This window comes from Epinephelus fuscoguttatus, linkage group LG10 (genome assembly GCF_011397635.1).
Source record: "Epinephelus fuscoguttatus linkage group LG10, E.fuscoguttatus.final_Chr_v1".
NCBI lineage: Eukaryota > Metazoa > Chordata > Actinopteri > Perciformes > Serranidae > Epinephelus > Epinephelus fuscoguttatus.
The window spans coordinates 34,469,516-34,493,142 of NC_064761.1; the positions used below are offsets into that span (position 1 = coordinate 34,469,516).

General features: G+C 40.5%; 2 protein-coding genes across 3 annotated transcripts in view; both read left to right on the forward strand.

Annotated features, from left to right (window-relative positions):
* The window catches only part of LOC125896420 (NACHT, LRR and PYD domains-containing protein 12-like), a 45,550-nt gene extending 37,614 nt beyond the window's left edge, over positions 1 to 7,936 (forward strand). The window contains exons 6-9 of the mRNA XM_049588978.1: positions 1,852 to 2,025; positions 2,595 to 2,768; positions 3,351 to 3,524; positions 4,573 to 7,936. Coding sequence (XP_049444935.1) covers positions 1,852 to 2,025; positions 2,595 to 2,768; positions 3,351 to 3,524; positions 4,573 to 4,585 — 535 coding nt within the window. The 3' untranslated portion in view covers positions 4,586 to 7,936. The remainder of the gene's footprint in view (positions 1 to 1,851; positions 2,026 to 2,594; positions 2,769 to 3,350; positions 3,525 to 4,572) is intronic.
* An 8,957-nt stretch (positions 7,937 to 16,893) lies between these two features.
* LOC125896421 (meprin A subunit beta-like) overlaps positions 16,894 to 23,627 on the forward strand; it is a 21,742-nt gene continuing 15,008 nt past the window's right edge. For both annotated transcript variants that reach the window (XM_049588980.1, XM_049588979.1), the window contains exons 1-11: positions 16,894 to 17,097; positions 17,437 to 17,486; positions 17,608 to 17,635; positions 18,014 to 18,064; positions 18,156 to 18,199; positions 19,302 to 19,377; positions 19,493 to 19,610; positions 21,641 to 21,819; positions 21,999 to 22,217; positions 22,513 to 22,662; positions 23,031 to 23,246. In XM_049588980.1, coding sequence (XP_049444937.1) covers positions 17,445 to 17,486; positions 17,608 to 17,635; positions 18,014 to 18,064; positions 18,156 to 18,199; positions 19,302 to 19,377; positions 19,493 to 19,610; positions 21,641 to 21,819; positions 21,999 to 22,217; positions 22,513 to 22,662; positions 23,031 to 23,246 — 1,123 coding nt within the window. In that variant the 5' untranslated portion in view covers positions 16,894 to 17,097; positions 17,437 to 17,444. The remainder of the gene's footprint in view (positions 17,098 to 17,436; positions 17,487 to 17,607; positions 17,636 to 18,013; positions 18,065 to 18,155; positions 18,200 to 19,301; positions 19,378 to 19,492; positions 19,611 to 21,640; positions 21,820 to 21,998; positions 22,218 to 22,512; positions 22,663 to 23,030; positions 23,247 to 23,627) is intronic.

Below are 23,627 nucleotides of genomic sequence, written 5' to 3' on the forward strand. Positions count from 1 at the left end.
TATCTGTATGTTAGACACTTAACATTGTGGAAGGCTTTGTATTTTTCTTGTGTGCTATTTTTCTTTCTTATTTTTACTCTGCTGTCTTTTTACTGTGTTTTTATTGGGATATAGATCCTCCTGGGTCTGAAATAAATAAATAAAATTGAATTGTTTTATAATTCTGTTTATGGTCTCAGTAGCCTGTGCTCTTTGTTTCACTTTCCTTTTGTTGCTTTGTTTTGGTCATTATATTGCTATTGTTTTTTTATTGATTGCATGCTTTATTGTTTGATTGTTTATTGTGAAGCACTTAGTGAATTTAATTTCCGCAGAAGGTGCTATATCAAATAAGATGTATTATCATTATTAGGGGTCCCTATTGTAATTGTAAGGATTTTTATTATTTTCCATCTCTATTTTTATTTTTTTGTTGATAAAAGTGTCGCTGTAGGCTACACCGTGCATGGGAGGGCGGTGCAATTTGGAGGGTGGGTCCAGACCCCTGCACGTACCTCAGACGCAAAAAATGACACATGTACGCCAATAGGGGACGCTATAACTAACACGTTTTGGTCTATAACTTCCAAACGATATGTTACACATTCAATAGCCTTATATCCTTGGATTCCTTGAATGGAGATGCATCACGTGGGCTAGGCCACGCCCGTTTCCGCCTAACGTTTTTCCTGCCAAAATTACAAAAACTGCAAAACCCACTTTTTCAAACTCCTCCTACGGATTTCGTCCGATCTGCATGAAACTTGGCACATACACTCCCGACATGGACCTGATCTAAAGTTAAGAAAAGAATTTTGTTCAGTCAAAAAATGTGTGAATTATTAACAAACAAATTTTTGTAGCTAGCTATAAAAACGTGAACTGTTTCGTATCTCTGTCAAATTAAATGCTATCAACACTAAATTTGAGATCCATGGTTGGCATGTCACTGTGAGGGCCTGAAGTGAATTTGGCGAACCTTGGCCATTAGGGGGCGCTATAAATATGGGAAGTTTATATCTCCCAAACGGCTACACTGATTTTTACGAAATTTGGTGGGTAAGATGTAGGGCCATTCCTGAGGCTATATATTGAAGGTGGTCACGACTGGTCAAAGTAGGCGTGGCTTATTACAAGATAAACAACAAACCTTTATTTCAGCTGAACTGTTGTACTGAGAGCTGTGAAATTTATAGAGTACATGTAGAATAGGACACAGACCTACCTGCCACATTTGGTCCAAATTGGCCACTAGTGGACGCTGTAAACCCAGAGATATCACGTTTCATAAAAGATGATCGGATTTGTACGAAAATTGGTGAGCATGATGTGGGGACAGTCCTGAGGCCAGCCACAAAGTTTGGTAATGATTGGTCAAAGTGGGCATGACTTATTGCAATAAACGCATTCAGCCTTTGGTACATCCAGTGCACTTCCGATTAGGGTGAATACTGCAGCTCAGACATTGGCCTGTGTCCTGACACTCGCCCCGAGCCTGTCATCCTTTGGGGCTGACTATCGTGGGCTCCATGGGGCGTGGAGGCCGAGTTGCGCTGGGAGGCTTGGACCCCGTTCATAACTGCTTGCAGTTCTAGTTGTTATTGTTATTATTATATGAATGAAGCAGCATAGTATTAATCTGTGTTGACAGGTGTATGAATGTTGTGTTGACATTTGGATGATGTCTGTAGACAGCAGACATTATGATGATCCACAATAACACAATGACAAAGTCACTCCACTCATTCTGAGAAAATCTCATTGATTAGGGCATAGTAATACTGAGCTACACATTCAAAAGCTGAACACATCTGATTGGATTCTTTATAACCTTTATCTACATAATTCTTAATCTCATAATTCTTTATTCAGGTTGAGGGACTGCAGGTTGTCAGAGATCAGCTGTGTTTCTCTGGCCTCAGCTCTGAAGTCCAACCCCTCCCATCTGAGAGAGCTGGAGCTGAGTCACAATGAGCTGCAGGATTCAGGAGTGCAGCTGCTGTGTGATTTTCTGGAGAGCCCACACTGTAGACTGGAGACTCTGAGGTCAGACACAATTTTTTACTCTTTTGCTGAGACTAACACATGAAAGTTGTGGTGGCTTTGATATTATGACTCCACAATTTCAGAAAAAAAAAATACTGTTGATGCTTTTTGTTCACATTTTTCAAAATTAAAAACGTATTTGACATCTTTGGGATCTTGAGTCAAATATTAGTCTTGATATTGTGCTAGAGACCCTTTTTCCTCTTGCCTTTGCGAGTCAAATATGACCCAAACACAGTAGGAGGGTTAAATCAATTTCTGTGGGTTTTTATTCGTGTGTGGCTGCACATTATCAGTTCCTGATGATGGAGCCACTGGTGGAGCTGGCAGAGTTCAAGAGGTGTTTTTATCGGAGTAGCAGCATGTTATTAATATTAATAAGAGCTCCTTTTTCATTTTAGTATATTAAAGTTTTCGACTTGCATCCTGTTGGGTTCAGGTGTTTTAAGTTTCCATTTCCCAAACTTCTGTATTCTAAACCTTCTTTAGCTCTGAACACATTATTCAACACTGAATTATTTCAGGCATAACATTGTCTTTTCAACTGACATCATTTATTCTTTATTCAGATTGAGTTCCTGCAGGTTGTCAGAGATCAGCTGTGTTTCTCTGGCCTCAGTTCTGAAGTCCAACCCCTCCCATCTGCGAGAGCTGGAGCTGAGTCACAATGAGCTGCAGGATTCAGGAGTGAAGCAGCTGAGTGCTGGACTGGAGAGTCCAAACTGTAGACTGGAGACTCTGAGGTCAGTTCAATTGTTTACGTAGTTATTTTGGTATATATTGAACTGTTATAGATCTTATATATTTGAGTAACAATGGGACCTTATGTATTTACATATAGATAACTTATATCAACAAAAAAATAACATTTCCATCTGTTAATTTCTTTTTTCTTGTATAAAGTAAAATGCAATCACAAAAAATGAAAATGTCCACAGTTTTTTGTGACAGTAAATGTTTGTTTATATGTTTGGTTAATGGTCACATCTATACACAGAAGATCCTCTGAACTAATATTTGTTTTTAATTGACAGAGTTTATAAAGTATTGATCCATTAATTCCAGACTTGACTGAGATCAGCAGCATGTTATTAATCTTTGTTGACATGAATAGGTGTACGAATGTTCTACTGACATTTGGATGATATTTGTAGTAGGCTGACATTATGATGACCCACAGTAACACAGTGAATAAGTCACTCTACTTGTTCTAGAGAAAAGGTCATTGATTAGGACATAGAAATGTTGAGCTACACATTTAAAACCTGCACTCATCTTATTGGATTATTACAGACTTTTATCTACATCATTTATTCTTTATTTAGATTGAGTTCCTGCAGGTTGTCAGAGATCAGCTGTGTTTCTTTGGCCTCAGCTCTGAAGTCCAACCCCTCCCATCTGAGAGAGCTGGAGCTGAGCAACAACGACCTGCAGGATTCAGATGTGATACTGCTGTCTGATCTTGAGAGGAGTCCACACTGTAAACTGGAGACTCTGAGGTCAGTAGAGGGCTGGATTCAGTAGTATTGTGCTAAACTCAGTTTGTATCAAAGTAAAAATCCAGTATTTTCTGTAAACCTTCGAAGGTTTAACACAGGGAAGACAGGAAGGAAAGATAGAGAGAGCAGTCAGCCAATCAAATCAGCCAGAGGCTTGTTGTGATCATGTGTTTAAGTTGATGTGAAGATGACTGTTGTGTTCATGTCCACAGAAAGTGAAGCTGGATTACAGTTGACAGCATCACAACATGTATAGAGACAGCTGTCCTCCTTCATCAAACTATCTCATCATCAAATCTGATCTCAAAGGAAACCCATTATGCTTTGACACTTATATTCTGTCATATATAATGTTACAATGTTGGATGTTCAAACATGGCCTAAGTTTTAAATGATGAGGTAAACTATGTAGAAGTAATTACTGTGAGTAAAAACCTAAGACTGAATACTTTTATACTTTTCATTGTAGAAAATGATGCTATTCTCCGTTATTATCAGTTATTTTCCAGCTGACCAATCAGAGCAGACAGGCACTAAATGTTTCATACAGAGGGTAAATACAGGTGTTCCAGCACAGACAGCATTAGGAAAATAAACATATTCTAGCAGAAACCTTAAATACAAGTATGAACCTGAACATGAGCATAACAGATCCTCTTGTTTGTTCTCGTCGTCTCTGTCACAGCTCTGAGATCAGTCTGTGTGGAGCCTGCAAAGTGGTGGCTTTTATTTCGAAGAACCATCATTACATTTAGTAACCATGTGGTCTTTATACAGAGCAGAACCTCTGCTGAAGTCCAGTAATCACAGCTGATGTGTTGTTGTTCAGTCTCTGTATCAACAAATTGAAATTATATTAATTCTACAACAGAAAGTGAATATCTGTTTGATGATGCTTTCAGGACTCTCTGCAGTTTATTTACTCTGTGCACTTCAAGTGAAATCTGCAGAGTAAACAGTCTTGATGCCCAAAGTTTCTGCAGGTCTGTGAGCTTCAAGCTCAGCTGATTTATGACTTCTTTTGTCTGTCGTCGTCTTCTCTCATCAGCTGGAGGTGGTGATCTCAGAGTGTCAGAGTGAGTGATCAGCAAGGTGGATGTGTTGAGAAGATCAGCTGTGTCCTGATGATCCAGAGAGGTTGAAGCAGCAGCATCAGCTTGTGAATGGAGAGACACTGACTGGACCATGTTACTGGGAGGTGGAGTGGAGAGCAGAGCTTCATCCAGCAGTGACTAACAGAAGAATCACAAGAGGTGGAGATGACTCTCATCATCAGCTCCACTGTCAAGTTCACCATCATCCCTTTGTGTTCCTCTGGATCTGACCGAGTATCATCATCAGTGTATCACTGACTGCTCTGTTCTTCTCCTCCACTCCTTCTGCTCCACACTCAGCCACCTCCTCCACCCTCCACCTGGATGTGAGTCTGGATTTTATAGATAGATAGGCTGAATCTGACTCTGCAGATTTCTACTGTTTGACAACATCACAGTAAATTTACAGTCATTTAAACGGCACTCAGGCTGCTCAGATTACAGTGAACTAGTGTAAGGCCTGTGATTGTCTCTGTATTGTTTTGTGTTGCACCTCCATACTGTGGAATGATGGAGAACTGCTGTTCATGTTCACATGATCCTGTATGTTGGAGGTTGATGTCAGGATGCAGAAGTCTGCAACTACATTTAATCATTTTTATCACTGAGATTTTATTTCTATATATATGATCTATTTGCTTCTGCATATGTATGTTCCTATTTTATTTGAATAATATATTCTGTAGCAGAGTGCATCAATTTTTGAGCCATGGTGGTTTTATATTTGTAAAACTTCCTTTAAAAATCTGTGACGACATCACAATGTAAAGTCAATGAGCTAAGAAGGAACTTGAGGGCGGGGCCAGTAAGAGAAACATTACAACGCATATTCAGTGGGCTACATCCTGTGGGAAGTTAAGACCTTTTTTGGTGTATGTGCCAGGCAAGCAGATCCATTGGAATTAAAAGGCACCATCTTGGCATATGACTGCTAGTTATTAAAATCTGTGCAGCAACCTCAAGTGAGTCAGGATCATAAACTACATATAAAAATGAATGACATGACTCCACTTTCCCCCACTGTACAAAAATGAAGCCAAAATATCCTGGATATAACTGCTGCCATTTTGCTCTGGTGACATCATTTAGAGCTAAAGTCAAGCAGTAGTGATCTCCACCAGTGGTGACTTCCCACCCACACACCCATCTGACAGATAGTGAGCAGCACAATAGATAGCGAGCACACCGATTTGCACACACAGCTGTCAGTCATGTCCTCAATTCCACGTATATTTAACATCAAGTTACTAGTTATAACCAAGCTTATTAGAAAAAACACTTGAACACACAGCAGCATGATAAGAACTACCTAAAATAATAGGAACCAGACTGTTTATTTTGGCCCATGTCCTATCCACGAACATGGAGGGGGCAGGGTTACGTATACAGCAGCCAGCCACTGGGGACGAGATGTTTTGGCTTCACTTTTGGGGAGCTGTCACATTGTCCATCTTTATACAGTCTATGGTAAGTATAGCTGGGGCGGGAGCAGCTACGTAACTTGCCCACCATCAGTCTACAATCAGTCCCCTTTGCCCCTTGGTCTGGAAGGGGCGAAGGGGAACATCTGTTCCTCTGTTAAAAATCTCAGTGTGACCTTTGACAGTGCTTTTAAATTCGATAAACAAGTTAGATCAGTAATACAAACCAGCTTTTATCAACTCAGGCTTTTAGCTAAAGTAAAGGGCTATCTCTCCCCCCAAAATCTAGAGCGGGTAATCCATGCTTTTATAACCTCACATCTGGACTACTGTAACTCGCTTTATGTCGGTATTGACCAGTCACTGCTACACCGTCTACAGCTTGTCCAGAACGCAGCAGACCGCCTCCTCACTGGAAAGCGTAAACACGAACACATCACACCACTCTTGGCCTCACTCCACTGGCTTCCAGTGTGTTTTAGAATTGATTTTAAGATTTTACTGATTGTTTTTAAAGCCCTAAATGGGCTGGCACCCCCTTATTTAACCGAACTCCTGCACTTTCATGCTCCCTCCAGAGCCTTGAGATCAGTCAGTCAGCTATTACTGGCTACTCCTAGGACTAGGCTGAAGACCAGAGGTGACAGAGCCTTTGGGGCAGCTGCCCCTAGGCTCTGGAATAGCCTGCCCCTGCACATTAGGTCTGCCCAGACCCTAGAGGTTTTTAACTCTTTTCTTAAAACCCACTTCTTCTCTCAGGCTTTTAACTCAGGTTGAGCTGGACACCCAAACATTTTATCTTATTTTTATCTCTTTAACTCTTGTATTTTATTTTATTTTGTTGTATTGTATGTTTATGTATCTCATGGTTATTATTGTGGTGTACTATTAGGTATCTCATTGTATTTGCTTGTTTATTTCTATTGACCTGTTCAGCACTTTGGTCAACCTTGGTTGTTTTAAATGTGCTTTATAAATAAAGTTTGAGTTGAGCTGAGTTGGAAGTGGAACCCCTAAAGAAAATGCTGAGTTAGAATTTAGCTAGCTAGAGCTAGAGTTTGGTTAAAAGAGAGGCGGTTAGGATAATGGTAATGGTGAGGGGTACATCTCGGTACTTATAGTGGAGTATTGGTGCTTTTGGCCTCATATTTATTCTCTACAATGTCATGTTGTAGCAGGGTTCAGATAGCTGTCATGTCGGAGGATTTGTCTTATGCTGGTGGTGGGTGTTATCTGAAGGAGGAATGTCATGTAGGCTCCTAATGATATGTGGCTGCAGTTATACATGTCTCACCTCAAGACCCCAGGAACGCCATCCAGCATTGCAGCCAATTTTTTTTTCCAGTGGCCACTTGAGGTATTGCAACAAAACATCCCCCGCAGCCCAAAAAACATTTTTCCCCACAGATAATTACTTCTCTCTTTATTGAAACTTCCATATTTGTGAGAACAGATGAAGTTGTGACAGTACTGTTAGACAATATCTATTATGAAAGTACTAAATAACACCACAGGGACGACATTGCAAAATAAAGTCAGACTTGGTACCTTAATATTGCATTTAATCTACTTGCATGGACTCTCTAGTGATTCTGACTTTGGCAAAGGTGATGGTTGTGATGACGATGATGAAGATGATGATTTTTCTGTATTTATTTTTTTATTTTACCAAGGTTATGATGATGTCATCATTAATGTCAAATTATTGTTGTTTAGCATGTCAAACAAACAAATATGTTTGTTTTATTTATTTATTTTTTTTCTGGAGACAAAGGCTCTAGTCTAAGTTGTGCTTCATTTTGCTTTCTGTAAAATGCACTATATATGATGAAATTAGAAGTCAAATATCCTGAGAATAGTAATCAAACCCTTCTCCCTATCCTTTCACTGTGCATGTAGCCTGGATCTAACGTGCTAAATGTATCACGCATCTACACCGAGTAATGTCTGTCTAAATTACACCAACATGGCAATCATGTAAGCAGAGCTCAGATTGGCTTTTTTATTGAATACTGACCTGGCGTTAGCTAAGGTTACCTCTTGGGATCCACATTCACAGCTTAGTAATATGCACAGTGGCTACGGTTACATGATGGCTTCTCATTCAGAATGAAATGAATCTGAATGAAATCATTCGGAATTAAAGTGTTTCCAGGTAGTTTACATGGGAAATATTAATTCCGAATGAGGGTTTACATGGGAGATCAGTTCAATCGCCTTTATTCAGGTCTGCGCAAGGTTTGGGGCAGGGAAGGTTTCTGATTGGATAGGGGGCGGGGCAGCGTTACGTGTTTACGTTTACCGGAAGAAAACACTGTAGTCCTCGCTCCGGATAACGAGATGCTTGACGCCGCCGTTATTAGTGCCTTTTTCGGGCTTGTTTTGCTTATATTCTTAAAGCAGCAGTACGACAACGACCTTGTTCTGCTAATGCTTCATCTGTTGAGCAGGAGAAGGGAGGCAGAAGACCGTGCTGTGGCGAATGGAAACCGGTGAGTGCAACGCGTCCGACTGCTCTAGCTCAGCCCGTTGCTATGCAGCCCGTTGCTATGCGCGCTATATACGTCATCGCACCAGAAGGGCAAGGAAACGAGCATGCGCAGAAAGACCGGAATGAACTTAAAGAGGAATGAGTGTATACATACACACAAAATTCTTTCATTCAGAATGACAAATGGAATAAACCACCCCCTTTAATCGGATTTAATTTTCAATCGGAATGACCATTTTTCAGTCGGAATGACCGTTTACATGACCACTTTTAATCGGAATGGCCATTCATTCCGATTAAAAGTGGAATTAAACTGTCCATGTAAACGTACTAACTGATTCTAAAAGGGCCAACATGCCTGAACATGTGGTCAGTAAGAAGAGCCATCGGAAAAACCAGAAGCTTTGAGTTCCCTCTCTGTGTGTACAAAGGATGATTCATTGCATGCAGGACCTTTGGCCTTTATAACCCTACTACATAGAGGTCACACCATAAATTAAACAGTCTTGCTCTGCCTGTACTGTTACTGTGTTAACATTAGCTATGCTAAGTTATTACGTTACCAGTCCATGATTGGAGGGGAAAAAGATGCTGTGGCTCATTGCCTTCATCAGCCTGTGGTCGTCTGTTGCGGATGATTCTGGTGTAGAAGAACTGTGGTTCCAGTGCAGTCTTTGTTGTGCTACACTCCAACGAAGCAGGTAAGAACAAAGTGGTTGCTCTTTGTCCTTACAGAGTTAGAAGTTTGGCACTAACCCAGCTTTGTTTTTCTTGTTGCTTGTGAAGCCCTGAAGAAAATGTTAAGTTCGCATTTAGCTAGCTGTGAAGAGTTTGGTTAAAAGAGAGGCGGTTAGGATAATGGTAATGGTGAGGGGTACATCTCGCTACTTATAGTGGATTATTGGTGCTTTGGCCTCATATTTATTCTCTACAATGTCATGTGGTAGCAGGGTTCAGATAGCTGTCGTGTCGGAGGATTTGTCTTTTGCTGGTGGTGGGTGTTATCTGAAGGAGGAATGTCATGTAGGCTCCTAATGATATGTGGCTGCAGTTATACATGTCTCACCTCAAGACCCCAAGAATGTGGCCACTTGAGGTATTGCAACAAAACATCCCCTGCAGCCCAAAAGACATATTTCCCCACAGATAATTACTTCTCTCTTTATTGAAACTTCCATATTCTTGAGAACAGATGAAGTTGTGACAGTACTGTTAGACAATATCTATTATGAAAGTACTAAATAACACCACAGGAACGATGTTGCAAAATAAAGTTAGACTTCGTACCTTAATATTGCATTTAATCTACTTGCATGAAGTATTGTTGTTTAGCATGTCAAACAAACAATTATGTTTTGTTTTGTTTTTTAACTTAGTTTTTATTTAGAATCCAGCAACTTATACATAGGGGTGTCACATTATCATGTTGATTGCGAATAATTAATTACAGCCATATTTAACGTGCTATGTTTTTTGATCGCGATAATCTCATTTTTAATCTCTAACTTTACTGTTTCTGTATGCCACAGAGTTGCCTTTTATAAAATCCGTCTGTAGGCGTACGATTGGGCTTCTTTGTGCTTGAGCTGTGGGAGAGCTGCAGCGCCACAGAGCAGAGCCCAGCATCAGCAATGATGACTGCCCCCTGCAGTGGTGGTCTGCTCACTCAGGAGCCTATGAAAAGCTGTCTGCCCTAGCACGCAAGTATCTGACCTCCCCGGCAACCTCCATGTAATTTTCGGGACAATCAGGGCAGGATTCAGGATTCAAGACAACTGCTTGGATTTCGTGATTGTGCCAAAAAATTCGGGACAGTCCCGAAATCCAAGCAGTTGTCCTGAATCCTGAATCCTGCCCTGATTGTCCCGAAAATTACACTCGAGCAGAGTCTGGAGTAGTTAATGCCCAATAAAACATTAAAAACTGATCATGGTGGTTGAGTTGTCATGCAGCTCCCACTGGCTGCACATTGGCTGCAGCAGTTCCTACATGAATTATGGGTGTTGTAGTTTGAAGAAGAGAAGACAGCGCAAGTTGCAGCCGCAAGGACAGGGAAAGTGCAGGCAGCCACAGAAAGGAGTGATTTGCACGTTGCAGTGCAGCCTCTTGTTCTAACTGTTCAAAACTGCTCTATAAACTGATTTAGCTATAACGAATGTACCAGGTGTCTTTTATTTTGTTAGCTTTTATTTTTTATTAAGTTTAAAGGAGAAGTGCACTTACATTGATCACTTCCATGAAATAAAACGAGAAATTGGAAAACAGGAAAACAATTTAGAAAATTGTTAAAATAAAATTAGGGAACTGATCACAGATGTATTGTTTCTGTGTGTTTTTACATCTATCGTTGCGTTAATCTGCAGCTATGCTATTAATGAAGCTGACATGTCATGACAGTCAAGCATCCCCCTGGTGGTCGAGACTGAAGGTTGCAGCAGTCTTTCTTGGGACGAATTCCAAAAACAATAGAATGCAATGGCTAGGTGTACTGCATCTGTGTTCAAAAGTGTTATTGTTGAAAACAACAAATATGACTTTATAAAACCACTTTTTGTAATATATATCAATCTTTTGATCATCTGCCACAATAATGTAATGAATTTAAATGAAATGATAATGATAATTACAGATCATAATTAATTAATCTCTCCATTTTTTTAATCTCTTGACAGCACTACTTATACAATCATTTTCAGAATTTTCATACTGTTTTTTCTATCTTTACAGCTGTGTCTATGTGTCTTACTGGCAAACAACAATCAGTGAAAATGAACCAAGCACATCCCAAGTATTAATTTTGCAATAGAATATGTTTGGTTTATACTTTGTTTTTTGTTTGTTTGTTTTGCTTTGCCTGCACTGTTACTGTGCTAACATTAGCTATGCTAAGTTATTACATTACCAGTCCATGATTGGAGGGGGAAAAGATGCTGTGGCTCATTGCTTTTGTCAACCTGTGGTCGTCTGTTGCAGATGATTCTGGTGTAGAAGAACTGTGGTTCCAGTGCAGTCTTTGCTGTGCTGCACTCCAATGATGCAGGTAAGAAGAAAATGGTTGCCCTTTGTCCTTACAGAGTTAGCAGTTTGGCACTAACCCAGCTTTGTTTCTCCTTGTTGCTTTTGAAGTTAGCTTGCATACTTTGTGTCTACTGCAGGTGCTAACTCGTCTCATCTCATCAACCATTTAGATGAGTCCTGTATTTGCTTCAAGCGGGCCACATGGTGACCAAAGAGTCTTTTCTGCTGTGAGCAGAAAGGTGAGAAAAAAAAGTGGAGGAGGGGCAGATATAGATATAAACGGCTCATTCTAAAGAAACAGAAACAATAATTATTCTTTCAGCTAATTATCCACCTTATTTTCGAACACGGAAGTAAATAGTGATCAACTTCCGTGTTTTTGTGCCTGACTTCCGGTCAGCCGCTTTCCCTCATGCTTTCCCTTGCCGGAGCTAACAGTGCAAGCTAATTTTTTTCAATTTTCAATTGTTTATGTTAGTCAGTCAGTCAGTCAGTCAGTTAGTTAGTTAGTTAGTTAGTTAGTCTGTGTATTTTATATAGATAGCTGTGCCCACGTTTCCGTTATCCGGTAATTGCCGGTAAAATAATTCCCTCTAAACGCGAATAAATCGCACGTCAATCAAAAACTTTGAAACAAAAGAGCACAATCTATCCCGAGTGAGACAAACTGCTTGATCCCTGTCTCCAGTGTACCAGCAGAGAACCTGCAGAACCGAATCAGCGAAAAAACACACCGGGCCACACAGCCTTTCTGCCTGAGCAGCTGAAGCTGCGGCTTGCACCCTCGACACACAGACGGTGCGTCTGCATGCCAGCCAAACGTGTGCGCAACTGTGAGAAATAAATATCTGAGGTGTACGCTGCTTATTTCTTTCTTTCTTTCTTTCTTTCTGTCAGCGACATACACTCATAACACAGGATGGGTTGTTTTTATTGACTGAGATGATTATTAAGCCATAGTGATGCGCGGATAGGCTCTGACAGCACCCGAATCAGCATGTACGCATCAACCATCCCGCCGTTACAACATGATTGAGCTAGCAAAGCGTTGTGTTGCTATGTGTGGTATTTACTCAGTTTTGGGAAATCACGATGTCTAGAAAGCATCAGTGACTGCAGCTGGCAGGGACAGCTAACACTAGCAGCAAAGCTAACATCAGGACGTCATCTGTTCAAAGCCTCCCGTTGTCGGATACGATATGAAACTACTCCAGTTAGCTCAATCATGTTGTAACTAAGACATCCGCTGGAAAAAATATTTTTTTCACGGACCGTTTATTGAGTTATTGAGTTATTACAGACACCGCTAACCGTTAACAGTTAACGGTTAGCCTGACTAATCTACGATAACCATTGTGTTTATAGACTTTACAAACATCAGATTAGTCTAAACGGTGATATAGTGACGTGAGAAATGTGATATACAGTATAGCTAAACTCAACAAGGTAAACAACAAGGCGATTCCCATTTACACAGTGGTCAAGAGTGCTGGACCGGAAGTGTCGCACAAAAAAAACGGAAGCTGGCTGCGTTCTGTTTTGCCTCCGTGTTTCCGTGAAAAATAAGGTGAATACACTAAAGAAAACACACTTCTGTTCCATTTCTGCCAATAATATATCCCTCTAAATCCTACATACTGGAGCTTTTAAAAAAGATGACGCGCACAGCTGTATAGGTTGAATTCAGAGGACAGCCGATAATTTTTTGGGCTGTGTTTATGACCCTCTGAAAAGCTTTTTTGTCTGCAGCCAGCGTACCGAACTGTGAGGTAGTATGTTAAAACGCTCTATTGTGGAGCAGTAGGTCAGATTATTTTTCTTCAGGATTCTCAGGAGGTGCAGATGCTGCTGTACTGTGCCTTCTTGCAGTGGTGTTGGTGGATCAGGAGAGATTGTCTGATATGTGGATTCCCTGGAATCTGAAGCTGATATAGCTGAGTATATTACCGATTTGCCACAGAACAAAATCCTTAGGAAGGATTTTCCGAAGCACCTAAGCTTTTCCATTGGTCATAAGGAAGGGTGACATTGAACAAATCATTCATTCATTCATTTTCCGTAACCACTTATCCTCTTGAGGGTCGGGGGGCCTGGAGCCTATCCCAGCTGACACTGGGCAAGAGGCGGGATACACCCTGGACAGGTCACCAGACTATCACAGGGCTGACACATAGAGACAGACAACCATTCACACTCACATTCACACCTACGGACAATTTAGAGTCACCAATTACCCTGCATGTCTTTGGACTGTGGGAGGAAGCCGGAGTACCCAGAGAAAACCCACACTGACACGAGGAAAACATGCAAACTCTGCACAGAAGGGCTCCCCAACTCTGGGTGACCCTCTTGCTGTGAGGCTACAGTGCTAACCAATACACCACTGTGCCGCCAGTTTTCTTTGATATCATGTATGATACCTGACTACTTGACAAATTCCATATTCAGTAATCCAATTGATGTAAATGGTTTTAAACAACAGAGTGACGTAAAGTGTGATATTGAAGTAAAACCTAAATGGGTAGCACTTCACACTGCACAAATTACAACGTAATTTCATAAAGTAACTTTAAATTTCCGGCAATGACAAGTAACAATTTCGTCATCTTAAAGTGTAATCTAATGGGTATATGCTGTTTCTGGTGATAGAAAGTAATTATTAGCATTATAACAGTTTGTCATTAATGTAGTTATCTGTGCACTTGTTGAAAACTACTTTTTTTTTTTTTTTGTTACTTCTCTCTTTGATGGAACTTCCATATTCTTGAGAACAGATGAAGTTGTGACAGTACTGTTACCCAATCAGTGTTGGTTTTGAGGGCAATTTTTGAAGAAGTCCTTAATAGATAAATAAAAATAAATGCTGGTCTCTTCTAATAGAAAGAGAAGGCCCACCCACCTTTTGATAAAGAAAACAATGATGAGCGCCATCACTGTCTCTGGTTATAAATCTAAGGGCTGAATGGTAGACAGTATTTAGAGGCACAAGAGTGGAGGCGGTCGCATGGCGATAGATTAGATAGATAATTATGAATGGCTGTCTTACTGTCTTACAGTGCATACAATAAAGATTAGTGGGAAGAGGAGAGCACAAAATCAAGATGATGTTTACTCTAATGGCTCACATAGTAAGGTCAGCGTAACGAACAGTTTTACTGCCAAACCAAAAGGGCCTAAACTACGCACTGGAGGGATATATTCATCATTTTATTGTTAAGAAGGTTGATGAAAAGCTCAAATTACAAGCCAAAATTTACAGGTCACAGTGTATGCTTGTGAACCGCATCTCGATGCGGTCACCATCAAAGACAACAAGTTTAAGCACCACTGAAGTTAAGGTTTTTGGCTCAGAATATGAGAAAAGGATAACGACCTTTTTCCCATCTTTACCAAGAGTGTCTCTCCGTTAGTTTGGTGCTACAGTATTTACACTGAATCATTCAGCATAACATTTGCCAACCTTTGTTATCTCTGCCATTACAGATAAGTTAATGAAGCTAAGCTCCAGAAGTTAACGTTAGCTTAACTAGAGCCCTTTGGACAACAGCTAACAATGATGTACGATCACCGAAGTACAAAACTAGAACAAAATAGGCTAATGAACTCCCAGCAAACAAGCTGACATAATGAACAACGCAGCTAGGAGCTACCGTTAGGCTAACTTTAGCTAACGTTAGCTTGAGATTTTAAAGATAACTTTATATTTCTTTCCAGCAAAGTGACAATATGTTGCCTCAAACACGATGTTGACTTACCTTAGAACAGATGTAGACATCATTGTTAATCTTATTCACGTTGAGTTGATGTTGTGGTCTAACGTTACCACACAACTTTATCCAAAGGAGACACTTTTCTCAGTTGAGATGTGGTTTAAAGTGTAAAAAATACACCTCGTCGCCCAGCCTCTCAGGATACCTTGTGTCGGAGTTGCATGTACCCCATGCACACCGTTTGACCATTTTTAAACTTCAAATCTCTGAAAAAGTTCATAAAAACGAAAAAAAAAACTGACTTTCTGTAATGCATTTCAATGAACGTCCAGGTAGAGAATATCTGAGTGTATGGGAATGGCGATATGCACTGTGACTGGCTCATCGTGTTTGAGGGCGGGACTTTGGTCAATTGGCCCCCAGGGTTAGAGTGAGCTGTTTATATCTGCATAGGCAGCCGGTCCTAATACGGAGATCACCATTTCGCACCAGCGTGTTTCTACAGTAGCCCAGAACAGACAAACCAAACACTGGCTCTAGACAGGGCCATTTGTGTTTTGTCATGGGCCACCATACTTAGCAGCCCCTCCATGATGAGAGCATGGGAAACACACAACATTTTTTAAAAACTGTTGTTTTTTGTTTTTTTTCAATATTTTTACTGGTTTAAAGCACCTGGTTCATTTGTTCTGGAGATGAAGAGACCTCTGAGGATAATTTAGCTCCTGGTAAAAACCTCCTGAGCAATGAACACTTAAGGAATTCTAACTGGGAGAAGTTTCAGCTGGTTGTAATCTGCCATCGCTAGTTGCCACTAAATCCCCCTAAATCTTGCTCCTTTCAACACAATGAAAGACGCTGATATCAACAGGTTTTTGGATATGTGGAAATATCACAATGTGGACCTTTTCAAGAGGGTGGCTGAAGGAATGAAAGAGGGAGGCTGTGTTCACACGTACGACCAGATCACTACCAGTGGACAAAAAAAACCTTTTTTGATGAAGAAGATGCAAAATGACAAGCAGATCTATTTTGACACAATACAGAACATGTTAGGTCACCCTAATCAGAGTACACATGGCTGCAAACATCAGTAGAATATTCATTTTCATCAGCCCTGTTAGCTCAGCTTAATCAGAATATTGTCTTTTTTGAAATAAGGGCAAAACCCAGAATATTTTGTGCATGTAAACATAGTCGTGTTTACTGCAGGTCTGATGGCCCTGTAGCAAAATCCACTCTTGCAACAATTCTATTTTTAGTTTAGGGATGTAGGATGTCTACTGACAGTCTGCAATCACAGAGAGAAACACTTTATAATTAACACACCCACCCACAGCAGCCAAGAGATGATTGTAAATAAAATTTCAGACTTTGAGAGCCTTATTTTAAGGAAATGAAATAAATGCTTTTAAAAACATTCCAAAGACCTGCAAATGAAAAACACAGCAGTCACGCACATCCTAAAACTATTCAAGGCAGGTGCTGGACAACAACAAAACGGCAATAAACAGTCTGAAGGAGAGCATTCAGATCAAAATGTCACTTGTTGATGTGCCGATAAATGGCAGTTGAGAGCTACAGCATGTGAACCTTTTTTGCGTGCTGATAAAGACCTGTTCAGGTAGAAGCCAATTTCACTCCACTGTTCGAATTGCTGTCACAGGAAGTGATGTGGCAGGGTTTGGCTGAAGCATCACGTATAAAAGCTGGCGATTGTTTGGGTGAAGACATCATACAGGGCATACATTCCTGTTCAAAATTTCATCACCTGCTGTTCCAGGAGACGCAGCCAGCAGCTGAAATCCAGTCTGAGAAGGCGTTCAGGGACTTCAGTAGGTGAGAAATATACTGTCTCACTTTAATTCTTTATTTGTGCATGGAATAATAAAAGACAAAAAAAGAAGAAAAGAAATATAACAACATAAGAAAATGTGCAGGTGGACTGAAAAAAACATTGACATTGAGATGAGAGAACCAGGAGTGCTAAAATGCTAACTCATTTCTGGGATTTAAGACTCATTCCTGCAGCACTCTACAGAGATGCCACAGGTGGACAGTGAATAGTGGGGTACAAAAAAACTTCACAGACACTGAGCACATATTCAGTTTATGAGCGAACATGTGTGCTTGTCTGTACAACTTGTGACACTGTCTGTAAACGTCCTTATCATGTAGCTGGAGCCATGGCAGTCAGCTGGATCATTCTGTTCTATGGCCTGGGACTGGTACCAGTACACCTTTGTATCTTTATACAACATTAACATTCACATTATATGTCCAGTGTAAAAACAGTGACATTGATTATTACAATGATGATGATGATGTAATTTTTCTTGTATTTACTAGGCAGCAGCTAAGCTAACGGGTGATACAGGCAAGTCACATATTATAAATGTTTTTCATGTTAATTACTGTCAAAAGGGGGACAAAAACTTGACTCAGGCTGAGGTCGGATTCAGAGTGAGAAGATTTCAAATACCCTGTACCCTTTACACTTGTGATTTTTTGGCAGGCTAAAAAAAACTCTGCATCTTTGCTGAGAAGGCTCTCACTCAGAATGATTTAGAAATTAATTTCAAATCTTAAGGTCAGGCACAATTTTAAATTGAAGAATTGACATTTTAAAGTAAACATGTCTCAGGTCTGTGGGACAGGAAGCAACCCTAACTGTTCCAATACATTGGTAATTATGTAAATAAGGTACTTTTGTAGTCCTGTTTTGAGCAGCATCTAATTGATTCCACATCTACAGAAATGGATGTTGATGAAGGTCGTGACTGGGACATCTTTGACATCAATGAAGGTTTGTGGACACATTATGGTTTTTGCTTTGTTGTATAATCTGTGCATATTGCTGAGGATTTTCATCAAATGATGAAATTTTCCGGTTGCAGCGGCGGGGCTGGACCTGCTGGAGGGAGATATCGAACAGGATGATGTAAGCTGGTCTACACAGACACCAAAGACTCCAAAGGCTCCTGCTACTCTTCAGTAATCTCCATATTCAGGCCTATTTGAGTATGGCATTATATTTAATCAGGAGAGACAGATGAATGAAGTAATAATAACTGTGTGATAAGATTACAGGTGTAGAGATTACCAGATTATGTGCTGCTCAAGATTTGACAGAAGACTATCCAGTACGGAGTCCAGATGCTGATGAATCTGAGAACACTAGGCGGTGATGGAGAGGTGGAGGTTGCGTACCACTGTAGGAAGAAAGAACTGCAGGCAGGAAGAGAGGCATGTTTAAAACAAGAAGCAGAGACTGTGTGTCGCTGTGCTGTTGGTTCACTGTGATCAGCTGGCAGACAGGCAGAGTGAATGGCTAATGGTACAAGACATAAATTACCGATCTTATGCAAAAGCTGAGCAGACTTCTACCCAAACAAACACTGACATGAAGATTCTCTCAGCTATATCCAGACATATCTCATCTTGTTTGTCGTCTTTTTGCCTAACTGTTTTTATGGTAATGCTGCTAAATAAGGGAATCAGTTGCCTGCTTAGTGAAGACTTTTAGTGCACATTTCTCTAAGTATGTTGTAAAGTGTTAATTTCATTGACAAAAACCGTGTGCTGCTGGATGCAATTATCCTGAAAATGGAAATTCACCACAATCGTGTATTGTGATCCACAGTAAAATCATATATCGTCCCGTCCCTTGGGATAATAATTTATCCACAAAAATATGTTTTTCTGTCCTCAAAATGCCCCATTGTGCACTCGGAATTAAGACACTAACTTCCATATTTGAGCAGTATATGCAGGAAATAAAGCTGGGTGATTTGAACAGCATTAATGCAATGATAAATCATTGAATAATTAAAATGATGCTGGTGTAGAGATGAGAGAGAGAGAGAACACAACTTTATCAGTCTCAGGTCTAATTTTTAAGTGATTGTTTGGAAAGACACAGTAATAATCGAGGAACGCAAACAATTTCAAAACACCAGGTTATAGTTAGATCACGAAAGTGAGTTCGCCCTGTTTTTATTCATCTCTATTTGTATATGTGTTGTTCTCTTCATTCCAATCAGGCATTCAGAAACTCCATCATAGATGACAAGTATCGCTGGCCAACAACCATTCCCTACTACCTAGAGGACAGTCTGGGTAAGACACCGCATTACAATGGAAACTTACATTCACTGTACTCATCATGTTATCATGGATATGCACCAAACGAGGAGGCTTTTTGTTTCTTTGTGTTACACTTTGTAATATGTAGAGATCAATGCAAAGGGAGTGATCCTGAAGGCATTTGACCAGTACAGACTGAAGACCTGCATTGACTTCACACCATGGAAAAAAGAGGAAAACTACATCTCTGTGTATAAAGGGAAGGGGTGAGCTGCTCTGTTCAGTTCAAATAATCTGTGGTATTGAACACAACTGTGTTAGTGCGTATTCAAACTGTCCTCCCCACAAAAAGGCCGAATAGGTTGTCTGTGCAAGCAGACCACATCTCTGTTTACTGTTAGGTAGCGACCTCTGGTGGCTGAAGTAATTATGACAGAAGCAAAGGGCCCAGTTGTTCAGAAAATATCATTTGGATTAGAATGATCCAGATATGGAAATCCAGTGTTTTGCTATCCATGTGATGTTTGTATCTGGATCCACCATGATCCAGATACAAACTTACCAAATTCGTCACACTAACTGTTCAACAAATCACGAAACGTGCAAAATATGAATAAATGTGGTTCTTTTCTGCTGGGATCAGAATGATCCCTATTTTTTTGGATCAAAGGTATCCCAGTCCTATTAAGAATGAAGGTTTGATCCATATCAAAACCAAGAGTGGACTGCGTGATCTAATCTGATTTCAGTAGCCTTTTTTTCCCTTTAGAACAACCCAGTTTCAAGATTTGATCCAGAAGTCTGATCAGATTACTTTTGAAGAACTGGGCCCTGGTGACGCAGTCAAAGATGTCCTGTAACAGAGGTTCTCAACCAGGGGTCGTTCAGGGAGTTTCAGAGGGTCCCCAGAAAAATGAAGATGCAGTTTATTTTCATTATTTAATTCTCTGTAGAATTGAGCTCAACGTTAGTAAGACTCATAGGAGGAATTCTGATCAGGGGCATTTGTAGGATTTGAGGACATGTGGTGCTTAGCACACCGGACCTCTGTAGGGGGGTCTGAGGGGAACCTTCTTCGGGAATATTTCTTAATGAACAAGCTCTTATTTACCCTTACACCAGTTTATTTTCCATATTAATTATGAATTAATAGTTGACAGTGAATGATACTGAGTAGCAACAGAATACTTTGCAACTACTATCATTAAAATTAAAACATTTTGAGGAACATGTACTTGAGTATTTCCATTTTATTCTACTTCAGGCCCTGATCACACAGAGCTTGTTTTCGCAGCTGGAGGCGGCTTTTTGTAATTGTTTTAATGAGAATGAAGCTCTTTGCTCGCTGTATTTGTGTTGCTACGCTCCTCGTGTTTCTGCACTCTAGGCGCCTGGCATTTTTGTTGGCGCACTCTGAACTCCTGTTGAAAAAACTTAAACTCAGAAGAGAAAAGTGCCTCATGTCATCTCCACTTTTTTCCCATTGTCCAGTTGGATGATTTGAGAGGCGGGCCTTCTGTGGTGGTCAGGACAACAAGTTTACAGTTGGTTAACAATGGAGGAGGAACTGCGTTTGCGAAGCGTTTTTTTTTTTAACTATTGGCATTCAATTATTGAAAGAAAAGGCAGTGCGGTACGTCTTGCGTTTTGCAACCTGCTAAACTCTGTCTCTGTGTGATCGGAGCCTCATAATTCTACTCCTCCACATCTCAGAGGGAAACACTGTACTTTTTACTGCACTACATTTATTGCCTGTTTGGGTTATTTTGAAGACTCAGATTATTAATACAAAATATAACTAATACAACTAATAAATGATGATGTTAAGCCAGATAACCAAAAGATATCGTGGGAAAGTTGAACTGGTATCGTAGTTCAGGCCTCTGGACTGCCATATAAAAACAGGTACTGTTTGCTTTTAACAGCTCTTTATAGGGTGATAAGAGCCCATGTCAGTGTTTCAGTACTTTGATCTACTGTCTCCAATTGACTCTTTGCTCTGCCTTCAAATGCAGACCAAAAATTAGAGAATATTCCTTCATGGAGTTGGTGAAAGGCGAGCTCTGTGACAGCTTGACGGTTCATCACAAAGGTGCAGGACTTTGCAAAGGGTCATTTGGCTAAAACAAAAAATTTCAACAAAAACCTAATGGGAGTGCAGTTTTAAATTCCAGTAGAATGGACCGTTAGGTTAGGTTTCTGCACAAATATCAATCCTCTGATATTGAGGCCTCTGAATGTTGACCTTAAAAGACCACTCAGTAAAAAGTGCATCTCGCTTTCCCTCTCTGTATAGATGTTCCTCCTTTGTGGGGAACCAGCGTAAGGGGAAGCAGCAGCTGTCCATTGGTGAAAGGTGTGACACACTAGGAATCGTTGAGCATGAGTTTCTGCATGCTCTGGGCTTCTGGCACGAGCAGTCCAGAGCTGACCGAGATGATTACGTCAACATCATATGGGGAAACATCAAAACTAGTAACACTGATCAATAAAACCTTATGTTGTAACTTCATAAAATAAATGAAAATGTTTATTATCACCTGGGTTTTTCTCCTAATGCATGCCTGCTATCTGAAAACATTTTTACAGTAATGAGCAGTTGCAATACTGTTGTTCCATCGATCCTTGTTAAAAACAAAAACTGCATTCCCTAGATCATACACACAACTTCAAGAAATACAATGACACAGTGTCCAGTGCTCTTGGTGTTCCCTATGACTACGGCTCTGTAATGCACTACAGCAAGGATGGCTTCAGCAAGAACTCTGAGCCCACCATCGTCACCAAGATCCCCCAGTTCATGGATGTGATCGGTCAGAGGATAGGGCTCAGTGCTAGTGACCTAACCAAGCTCAACCGTCTCTACAACTGCAGTAAGTCATGTCAACCTGTCATTGTGTCCACAATAAATGAGAAAATCACCTGCACTTTGAGTGTCGGAACAATCAATACACTAAATCACCTCATAAAATAAAATATATTTTAATCCCACAGAGGTACAAGACAAGAGTCAGAGTTTATCTAGCAGGAGGTGATGCAAATATATATTGATAATCTTTGGCAATAACCTCTAATTTGGACCAGACCTGTGGACACAGCTTCAGTGCTGTGGACCAGACCACAGCACTGAAGCATCTTGGTGAAATTCTGAGTGTTTCCTCTCCACAGCCAAGTCTTCTACCTTTGTGGACAGCTGTGACTTTGAGGAGGACAACATTTGTGGGATGATTCAGGGTCCCGGCAATGCAAAGTGGGAACGACTCACTTGTGCTCGTGGAGGGCCTCAGACTGACTTCTCCAACATGGGACAATGCAAAGGTGACAGTCAATCATAACAAATGCATGTTATAGAGTTGAACTTTTTTTAATGTCCTGGATGTTCCTTTTACAATTTACTGCAGACTCTGACAAAGCATTCTCATAGAATGGTTCCTATGATATCATACTAATTAACGCCCCATTAATGACATTACGACGTCCTAAACATACAGTCACATGCTTAACGTAAAGTCATGGAGGTTAGGTTTAGGCAAGTAAAGGCTATCCACAAAATGTGAGCCCCTCATAGTGCAGGCATTCGGACCTGAAGGAGACTTAAATAAACTGACAATGATAAAGTTGGATTAGTCCCATAAAAAGTAATGTGAGGCCCAACATTACTCACTGTTGTCTCCTCCTGCTCTCAGGAAAAGGCTACTTCATGCACTTCAGCACAGCCTCTGCTAAATCTGGTGCCTGTGCTCTACTGGAGAGTCGCTGGTTTTACCCCAAACCTGGAGCCCAGTGTCTGCAGTTCTTCCTCTATAACAGCGGGGCAGCTGATGATGTTCTCACTATCAAGGTGCGACAGTATGACATGGCCAACCCCAGCGGTAAACTGAAGTTCTTCAAGAGAATTTCAGGTAACAAATGAAATATTGCATGTTGTGTGTTTTATACAGTATTGTTATAATTAAAGCCTCCATCTGTCATTTTTCAACAACATCCCTTACGAATGTTATCAGCCCATTAAATGGCCGTTATCAGGTGTTGTCACTACCATTAAAATGTATTTAATTTAGAGCAGGGAGCTTCTCTAGCTTGGAAATACAGTGTGGAGAGTTGGTGATCCACTGAGCTAGTCCATTTTCCATTGGAGACACGCATGACTTTTAGTGGTCCAGTTTAGTCAAGTCTGGGCTCAGTATTTTACTTGATAATCTCAGACAGGCTGAGTTGGGGCTTTGGCTCACATGGGTTGGCACAGTTTGGGTTGTAATTTTTTTCGGCCTGTTTAGAACTCA